Source organism: Macadamia integrifolia, chromosome 7 (assembly GCF_013358625.1).
Source record: "Macadamia integrifolia cultivar HAES 741 chromosome 7, SCU_Mint_v3, whole genome shotgun sequence".
NCBI classification, from domain to species: domain Eukaryota; kingdom Viridiplantae; phylum Streptophyta; class Magnoliopsida; order Proteales; family Proteaceae; genus Macadamia; species Macadamia integrifolia.
Genome location: NC_056563.1, coordinates 31,020,934 through 31,030,792, shown reverse-complemented (window position 1 = coordinate 31,030,792; position 9,859 = coordinate 31,020,934). Strand labels below are relative to the sequence as shown.

The following is a 9,859-nucleotide window of genomic DNA, read 5'->3' as shown; positions in this document are numbered from 1 at the left end:
TGAATCTTATTCTTGCAATTTTTCAGATTGATGCAACGAATCTATCTTATTCTTGCAATTTTTCAGATTGATGCAACGAAATTTCTATCTGCTGACTATTTCAAGAAATCAATCTAAAATAGAAATAGAAATCAAAATCATACCACCAAGTTAACCCTTCACGCATGTGTTCAGTTTTTCAAACCAATAGTAGTAATTATGGTCAAGATTTGAATGTTCAATTAAACAAGGAAAAATGCCAAATAATTGGGAATCCTATCAAAAACCTTAATTCGGGATGGCTCAAGAATATCTTAAGACACATCCAAGATCCCATATAATTGATGATGAACTGTAACTCTATAACTCTAACTATCTCAATAGATTTAATACATAGTAGATCATATAATTGAATTTGCATTCGAAGTTTCAAAAAATTGGCCAGTCCAAATTGATCCTTTTTTTTTTTTTGGGTGGGTGGGTGGGGTGGGAATTGTCCCCTATCTCTTCGATGGTTCAAACAGTCACATCAAACATCCTCTAATTTGATGGCTCAAAATAGAAAAAGGAGAATGCTCCACTAATTGCCATATAATTGAGATAGTTCATCAAGTGAAAACATCATCTGTAGTGAGTGCAGTGGTGCGATGAGCATCAGATGGCCAAGACGACCTTGGGGCATGCTCTTGGCCATCCGATGCTCACCGCACCGCCGCACTCACTACAGAGAATAACCGCCCATTCATCAGGCAATGGACTAACCACATTAGCCATAACTTCTCTTAACAAGAAATACCTCTCTTAACAAGCTGTCTACAGAACATTCTACATATAATGGGATTTTTAGTCCTGGGGAATAATAGCAGAATCTCAGATTCCTAATCTAATCTCAGATACAAAATGTCTCATTTAGCAACATTATTGGCATACATATTTTTAGATCAACAGATGCAACCAACCCAAAAGGCGAAATCCAAACCAGTGATGAGACCTTCATATGTATGTACAAGGTCGAATACTACATCTCAAGGTGGCTACAACATTTTCACAAGGGAAAAAGGTGATCTGAGGACAGCGGGTTTAGCCCTTCTGGGATGACAAAATGTGGTGTTTATAGGGGCCACCGAGGAATCCTAATTGTGACCCAATGAAGGCTACTAAGGCCCATAGCACGAGGCCTCTTCAAAAGGGCTGTCCCAATATAACAATACCAAACAACAACTTCAGCCATTGCCATTGTGATCAGCAAAACCCCAGTACAGCATCAAGAATGGTATTCTTATTGGTTCTTCATGGGAAACCCTTGCTACCAAAGCTTTTCCTAGGATCAGAACCCACCCTGTCGAAACTCAAAAAGATGCAGTTCACCCAAAGAGAATAATAATTATATTCTTGAAGCCTTCATTACAACTTATGATGTTACTAGTGGTGCAATCATATGAGGCACTCATGTTAAAGTTGTTTCCTACTCTCAAGGAGCTACCCCAGAAGTCCAGGTTCAGGTCCAGCCACTGTGCTTTGCCATCAAGCAGCCTCCATTGGAAGGGCCAATTATTGTTTCTGTTTCTTGAAGTTGAAGGTTTTTCTTTCTTAAAGATTGAAGATATTCACAAGGATTAATAAATTTCATTTTCCTATAGCTCATCTGAGCTCATAATGCTTTTGAGAATCAAGTTTCTTGTAAAACTAGGGTGGTCCTTGTGCAGAAAATCTAACACATGGTATATGAGGGAAGAGAAAGTGAAAGTAGAATTGATCTTTGGTCCTGGCCACAATATGCCAGAGATTTCACCAGCTCAACTAGTTGGCACCTTTTACTCATGGCTTAAAAACACCAAATTGGACATGAGATCAACCTCCCTCGATCGAATCCTAGAAATTGGACTTAGAAAGACAACAACGATTTTCAAAACCTCTGTTGATTTTCTGTTATTTTTTTGGATGAATAAATAATGCATTACCAAGATGAGAAGAAGAATATACAAAGAAAAGAAAAAAGGGGGGGCGGGGAGGGGGGGGGGAGCATACATGCTATCAAGAAGAGGGAGTTTGGTAAGATCAACCTGGAGGTTCCAAGAAGTAATGATGTGGGAATTTTTGGCCCAGTTAAGGGGACGGACCGAATTAGGAGTGCATGGACTTTGGAGGAAACATCAAAGTAGATAACTTTCCAAATTTTATCCGAGGAACAAGATTTGAGAGTCCATCTATAAATGTTCAAAATTTTAGTAACTAAAAGAAACAAAAATGGTAAAAAATATAAAGATTAAAGACAGATCATGGACAATTGAAAAGAGGATTGCAAGAATGGTTCAAAATTGGAACTCGAAACCTATTCTTAAAATCATGCTTCTACTAGAAGTGGATTTTGAAGAGAATGGTTTTATTTGGTCTTAGTGAATCTAAATTTTTTTAGTAAAGCAATTTTTGTTTAGATAACCTCCCCTGGTTGCTACAGATCATTAGATGTTAGCAAGAGGATGCAAAGGACAGAGTTATCCACTCTGCATTGACAATGTTGTCTTCCATAGAATATGCAATTATGGCCTAGTATTATGTGCGACAAGGTCAATGTGAAAAACTGAGATTTTTACAGCTCTTACTGTATCAATATAGGTAGACAAAAATAAATTAAATCAAGAAGACAACTCTTTCTTCATTCTTCTCTCTCTCTCTCTTCCTTGCAGTCATACCCTTGTGACTGAAAGAACCAAATACATTAATAGTGAAACAAACTAAGCATGCCTTCCCACAGCTTTGCCACAAAGGATGGCATTTGAAGGGATGTTGTATTCGTTAGCAAGGCTTTTTGTTGGGGTCCAAACCCTGAGATAGAATTGCTGACCCAAGTACTGTCTTGCCCACATTGCAGACCTTATGTTCCACATACCTTGGTTGTCCAATGACACTAAGATAGCTGTCCAAGAGTTTGGATACACCTGCAGGAAAAGTAGACATATTAAGAACCAACCCAAAGACTGGCCTAAAAAAATAAACACCAAATTCATTTTTGTATATATAGATTCAATACCTGAGCAGTGTGTCTGGTGAGTGCATCAACTAGATTGTATTTATTCCTACTGGCTTGTGTCCATTGTCCACGTCCGTAACTGGTTCGATTCCAAGTAGCATTATCAGGGGAAAAAAAAAATTCTGAAAAAAATTTGCACAAAAACAAACCAAATATATAGGCTTACCCAACAAGCCAGAAATCATAACCATCAAGATGCCAAGATTGGATTGAGTTCTCATTGTTTTGGAAGACAACTTCGATAAAATCATGGAGAGAAGCAGGCATGACAGAGGTACCATAGTATGCAGGCCCCTCTGTGGGATTTGCTTGGATGCTGTTCACACTGAAGACACCAGGGATATTGTAATAGTCAGCGAGCTTTAGAGGGGTATCAGGGTTAATGTAAGAGACCCTATTAACAGCATAACGCTGCTTCCCATTTATCAGAGATGCTGAGTTAGCCAAGATAATCGTCTTCGATGGTGTAATTTTCCCATAATGAAATGAGCCTTGAGGATTAGGCCTGGCTGCATTTGCTGTCAAATTCCATCTTTTCAAAAAGGAGAAAAGAGAAAACATCAGATTCAAAACAGAAGGCATTATGGAATGTTTTAGGATACATTTTTCGAATGAAGTACTTTGATGGACTAAGTCCTCAGAAATATTATACCTGAATGTTCTGGCTTGCTGCATAGACCACTGTATTTGGTAAGTTGGGCCAGCAGGCAATGGACCAGAAACTGAGGATTGAGAATTTGAGTAATGTAACACTGAAGTTGCTGTGAGAACTTGCTTTGTGAAGCGAGTAGACGCAACAATGTAATAATCCTTGGGAGCCTGATTCAATGTGACTAAGACAGATAAAGATTGGCCAACATGTACATCAACAGAATCATATAAGCCCTGCAAGACGTGAGATCCTTCGACCTCCACCACCTTCATTGTGTGTCCTTGAATTCTGAAGTTGAAGGAGGTCGACAGGCCCACATTAGAGATCCTGAACATGTAGGTTTTACCTGAAAACGGAGTCAACATACCCTAGGTCAGATATATTTGGATAAAAGACGGGTTATCCAACATTGAACCATCATTTAATCAACTTGGAAAGTAAATAGTTGCCTAATCAAAGACACAAGCAATTAATAAGTGAAAGTACCTTGGTCCCCACTGAAGGTAGAATGAGCTTGGCCATTTATAAGAATGGCATCAGGGAAAGGAAGAGTTCTCCCTGAATCCAGCAATTGTAGCAAGTTCTGCAAAAGCCAGAAGCACAAAGGTAAAGATGATAGAATTGGCAGAAAGTTATTGCATATCATGAAAGACAGAGGAGTATCTTATGTCAAATTGGAAGAGCAAACCATCCAGTCAGGTAGACAAGGCTGGTTAATTAAAATAAGAATCTGATTGGTTGATGAAAATTCAATGGAAACCAACAAGGTCAGATTCCTAGTAATTACTTCAATCATTTTGACATTTCTAAAAGAAATAGACCCAATCTGTTTTCAGCCCTTGCTCAGCAAGTAAAGTCTCTGACCCAAGTCCATAGTCCAAACCTTTCAGACTTTCAAAAAGTTTCCAGTAATGCAAGAAAGAGCAATTCAACTTCTTTGCCAGAGCATACAGTGATTAACATTTTTAAAACCCAAAAAAAAAAAAAAAAATCAGAATCAGCTGGGCTAGTATATTAAACAGTATGAACCCAATTGAGTGCTCCAAATGGGTCCCCATCAGAATGGATGTGTAAAAAATACAAAGGAAGAGAGGGAGTTTAACTTAATCACCTTGTGGTTGTTCTTGTACCAATCGCCAACAAGCAAAGTGAAATCATCAGCAGGTCGAGGATATGGGACTGGTATCACAGACCTTGCATAGACATTCAGCCCCCCAAACCCACCAGCAACTCTGTGCATTAGAGTTGACGGGAAATATGTGTAGGTCCCAATCTGATCCTTAGTTTGGAACTTGTATGTGTAGTTTGAGTCCGGTGGAATAGCGCAATTGGTCCCAAGAACTCCGTCTTGCCATGAGTTCTTCCTCTGCTTAATGCCATTCCTAGTTATCAAATCCATGATTTCATATTTCAGAGCAACCAAAATCCCATAAGTTGGCAAAAAGAAATGGACAACTTCAAATGCAGATTAGCGAGAAAGAGATTGAGACTCACCACGTCAATAAGAAAGGCTGGTCTAGCTTATTAATGAGGTTGAGGATAATGTTATCATTGGTCACAACATCAAGTCTAGGACCAGGAAATTGGCCATTGATGAGGATACCCTTCAAAAGCAAAGAACCAAAACTATATCATAATGAGGAAAACTTGAAACTGATAAGTTAGCTCAGTAGAAGTAATAGAAACGAGAGTTATAATTCCTGACACCAAAAGACAAACCTGTTGAGGAACACCGAGAGGATAAATAGTTCCATAGGTTACAGTCCAAGTGTAGTATCTGTAAGGGTCCTCTGCTTTCACCAATGAAAGGCTAAAGCAAACCAAAACTCCACATATCAAATGCAGCAAGTGTGATTCCCTCATTTTATCACCAGAAACCCCTCTAAAAGTTTCAAAGTTCTGCAGAAATAGTTTCAAATAAGATATCCACGGCACAAAGGAAGGTACATTACAGATTTAAACTAAAAAACAAAAGAATATAGAAGACCCATGTAGTCTATTTTCCAGAAATCTGAGAGAGTAAAACCCATGAAAACCTAATGTCCACTTACAATACTTCAAAGATTGTGGCGAAGGATAAAACAGTAGAAACCCATTTTAAGCAAAGGATACAAACCAGGAGTTGAACATTGTCGTACTCAAATACGGCATTGTCGAACTAAAGAGAAAGTTAAAGAGATTCATACTTACCCAGATGTGAAAATGTGATGGACCTTCTCCTCAACAGAGTTTCAGATAGAGAACTCTCTTCTACTGATCTACTGATCTCCCTCACAAACAGTCGAAGCGCCTGTGAAGTAGCTGCGTGCTTGTGCTTATGCTTACGCTTAAGAAAGGAAACTGGACTAGGCACAGGGGTCCACAAGTTGATTTCGCGTTGACCCTGAGGAAGAGGGAAATGGAGAGGAGGGGGGGGGGGGGGGGGGAGGGATTAACAGTGAGACCCAGCAACAGTTCACGCGTTTCCGCGTGATGATGGAATGGATGGATTGTCTTGGATTACCAAAACGTAAGAAAGAAGAATGGTTTTTTCAATTAAAGACGATGATTTTGACTATAATTTCCACTAATTACGGCTTCCATTAATAAAGACAAAAGGGATTTGGTTATCTCTCTATCTTGGGAACTTTAATTATTAGTTGGGTTTAGGGAGAAGAGAGTTGGGTAAAGAGCTTTGGATGAGTTGAATTGAGTTGTTTGGGCTTTTCACATGCCAAAGCTCAGATGATTCAGATTTAACTCCCCCTGTCCCCAACCAGTTACCAGAGTGAGTGAGTCGTCAGGAATTCAGGATAAGAAGTTAAGAACACCAGTCTCTTTTTTAATTTTTAAATTTAAACTCCTACTACTTATTCTTCTTCCCATCATTTTTAGGGTTCTTCGCAAATAAAAAGAGGAATTGTAGAGATCAGTTGTTGGAATGGGACAATTGGACGTAGAACATGGAGACCCGAAGCATAGCTGTTTCTTCTTCTTCTTCTTCTCCTTCCTCTTAATAGTTCCCGCGCTGTGTCGGTTTGGCTGGAGAGATTAGGTTAGGATTTAAAAGAGGGAGCCGAAAGAGACTGGAAAGAGCCAAATTTGCTACAAGCTCCAGCTACTTGTGTAGGTGCCATGGGAAACCTAATCCATGGTTTATTCTCTGTGGGCTCCACTTCATAATTTCATCTGCATGCCACAATTTACAGCACAGCTGTCATGCATTATTTATTAAAAATAAAAAATAAAAATAAGAATAATAATTTACTGACAAAAAGCTTTTTTTTTTTGTTTAACATTACGTTATAAAGGAAAAATTAGTTATAGGTAGAAATGTCACAACCTAACCAGGATTGATAAAATGATTGAAATAACTGAAAAAACCCATGTTGTTATTGGTCGAAATGGTCATTCCATCCCATGCAAAATGAAAAATCTAACCCATATTGGATGCCTCACATGAACTCTCATTTGTCCCACATTGGTGTAAGGGTCACACAATCTGACAAGTCAAATTGCTTGTATCACTCACCTTTTTAGGCACACTCTTTCCTTCGTGACAGGTGGTAAGAAAGACTTCATTGGACAATACAACGATCTCATACCCATAAAAAATAATGTAGAATAGTCATTTATAAAAGGAAAAGCTTTTTCCTCAACCCTAGATGAAGGAAAATTACTTATCCAGAGAGTCATTATTTATTTAATTTTATTATAAAATATGCAATACAATGGATACATGTTGAAGTGCTCTCCTAGTCTTTGTCCTAACCATGCGCTAAACAACTGATTCATAAGAGAGTCATTATCACTCTTCCTCTATTATATAAAGTCGATAATGCTTCCATTATTATTCGGTGTCCTTTAATTACCTTCCAAGGCCCTTAAAGGAGAATTATTTCTTTCAACCGTGAATGAAAGAAAAACTTAATCTTTCTATTTCAAATTCTAATGAAACTGGCCCATATATAAGCATACCCCAAAAAAAAACCCCAAAGAAAAAAAAGCATTCCCTCTTTAGACTCTCCTCTGTCAATCACTCATTTGGCAATAGGACAGCACGTGAGGCGGGAGAGTGGGAGTTATGGTCTTTGAAGTGAGCATAGGAATTGGGTTAGGTGGTTGGTGGGCCATAAAGTAACATGGGATAGCATGTTATGTGTATGTGTGTGTTGGGTGGTCAGTGGTCACAGGCCAGCAGTAGCAAGTGGACTAGTACGCGCACTTGACGACGGTGCGCGCGGATCAAGTCATTGAGGAGAAGCGACCGACTAGTGAGTGCTGCGGAGGAAAATGTCCACCCATTGGTCTTTTTTCTTCTTCTTTTCTTCCCTAGAACCCCCCAAACCATGAATGCCCTCATGGGTTGTTGTCCTCTCTCTCTCTCTCTCATCATAAAGTGGACGCCCCTTGTATGTAATCCGTCAATGAACCATCAATGTGAACATAAATAAGATGGCTTAAAAAAATAAGTTTTGATAAAGAGATTTTCTTATTGATAAATGATAGGAAATTCTATTAAAGTAGTCATTAGGGTGTCTTTTTTAGAATTCAACATGTACAAATGAAGAGCTGGAATATTAATGAAGTATGGAGATTTATATGACCTCTTTTTTTACCTATAACACCCACCTCATGACTTTAGTGCATGGTTCTCTCATTCTATATGTCTATAATACTCTTCCTAGTTAATCCTTTTGGCTGAGGCCTAAAAATGAAGTGATTGTTTGTTTGGCCAATATAGCATACAAGGCTATGGTTAAGAAATACTTTATTTCTATTTGTAATCCGGATAACAATGTTTTCACCTTTTTAGTTAGATTAAGAGAAATCCAATAGTGGTTGAGATACCAATAATCATTCATGGACATATGGATTCAGATCCTCTCTAGCTACGGGTGGCTATAGGGACCAGTCAGACACAAAACAGTAGATTTCGCTTTTTCTCTCCTGTTTTGTGTCTGGTTGGTTCCTCTCCAATGGCTCCCCTACCTGGAGAGGATCTAAATCCCAAACGATGCGTAGGAAAGTATAGCAATAGATGAAAGGATACATAATTGAAATTTGTGGCCGAAATTTCCGTTGAAGAGATTCTTTCCTAAATGGCCATATTAGAAATTTGTTTGCTTAATTATTACCACTAAACTTGGTTGCATAGCATCGAATAAGAACATGCACAAGAATCCCATCAGAATCTTGAAATATTATATGTAACAATATACTTTTTTAATTCAAGGAATTAACCCTACTTTACAGGTTATAATAATGTTTCATTGGGCCTTGACACCTTGGTCTGGTAACCCCCCCCCCTGCATGTGTTTGGTAGCTACATATGACTATATGAGGCTAATACCAACTTAATTAATTAGTTTAACTGTAATATTTAATTAATATATAGAGAATAACCATAAAATTAATATTTTTTTATCAACTTAGATGACTAACTAAGATTTTAAGAGCATGCATGGTGTCCGTTAAATGTTGTACCCAGATAGGACTGAACCACCAAAAGCTTCCCAAGCATCTTCCTTTTGAAGAAAAGCATTTTCTAATTCTGCAGGTCAAAGAATTTGCCTAGCAGAAGTCTCCATTGCTTTTAATATATAATTGAATCCATTCAACTCACATGCAAGTGATCTAGCTGCCTACCCATTTCTTAATTTTAAATCATATATACTTCCAAAGATTTTATGACACTGTATACGAAAGAGGTCAATGCTGTGGTGTTCATGTTCCTCCTATACTGCTCTTATGTTTGATTGCTTTTCTTATTGCAAATTGGAGCTTCCAATGTGAGAGGGAGGGGATGGGACTGAATTCCTCTGTGGCGCATTAGGGCATTTGGCATGCATTTAATGGCTAAAAACACTCAAGTATGGAGTCTAAGGCTTACCTAAGGCAGCCACATGCAACCCAAAGCATTTATGGGTATTGAATGCGCACCAAATGCCCTTTTGCGTCACAGAGGATCTAACTACCCCGGGGTATAGCCTCTCAAAGAAGATGCTAGAGAGAGTCTTGTTTTCCTCTTTCTAAATAACATATAAATTATTAAAAAAAAAAAAAGGACAAAGGCTGGATATGCCACTGTTTTACTCAGATTTGTGCTTCTATCTCATCCTCCCTTTAGAAAAGTCCCCTAAGCCTTTCCCATCCCAGCCCTCTTATTGATTGACTCGCTAGCTTCAGAAAAGCCGGTGACATACCTCACCTCCTCC

At 38.5% G+C, this 9,859-nt stretch overlaps 1 protein-coding gene across 1 annotated transcript; it reads right to left on the bottom strand.

Annotated features, from left to right (window-relative positions):
* Positions 1–2,553: 2,553 nt before the first annotated feature.
* Positions 2,554–6,057, bottom strand: LOC122083933 (L-ascorbate oxidase homolog). Its single transcript, XM_042651874.1, has 9 exons — positions 5,853–6,057; positions 5,382–5,561; positions 5,157–5,266; positions 4,774–5,044; positions 4,149–4,245; positions 3,663–4,008; positions 3,177–3,542; positions 3,011–3,089; positions 2,554–2,918 (listed from the first exon to the last, which is right to left on the bottom strand). The coding sequence occupies exons 2-9, from the start codon at positions 5,523–5,525 to the stop codon at positions 2,715–2,717; spliced, it is 1,617 nt and encodes a 538-aa protein (XP_042507808.1). The 5' UTR covers positions 5,526–5,561; positions 5,853–6,057; the 3' UTR covers positions 2,554–2,714.
* Between the last annotated feature and the right edge of the window lie 3,802 nt (positions 6,058–9,859).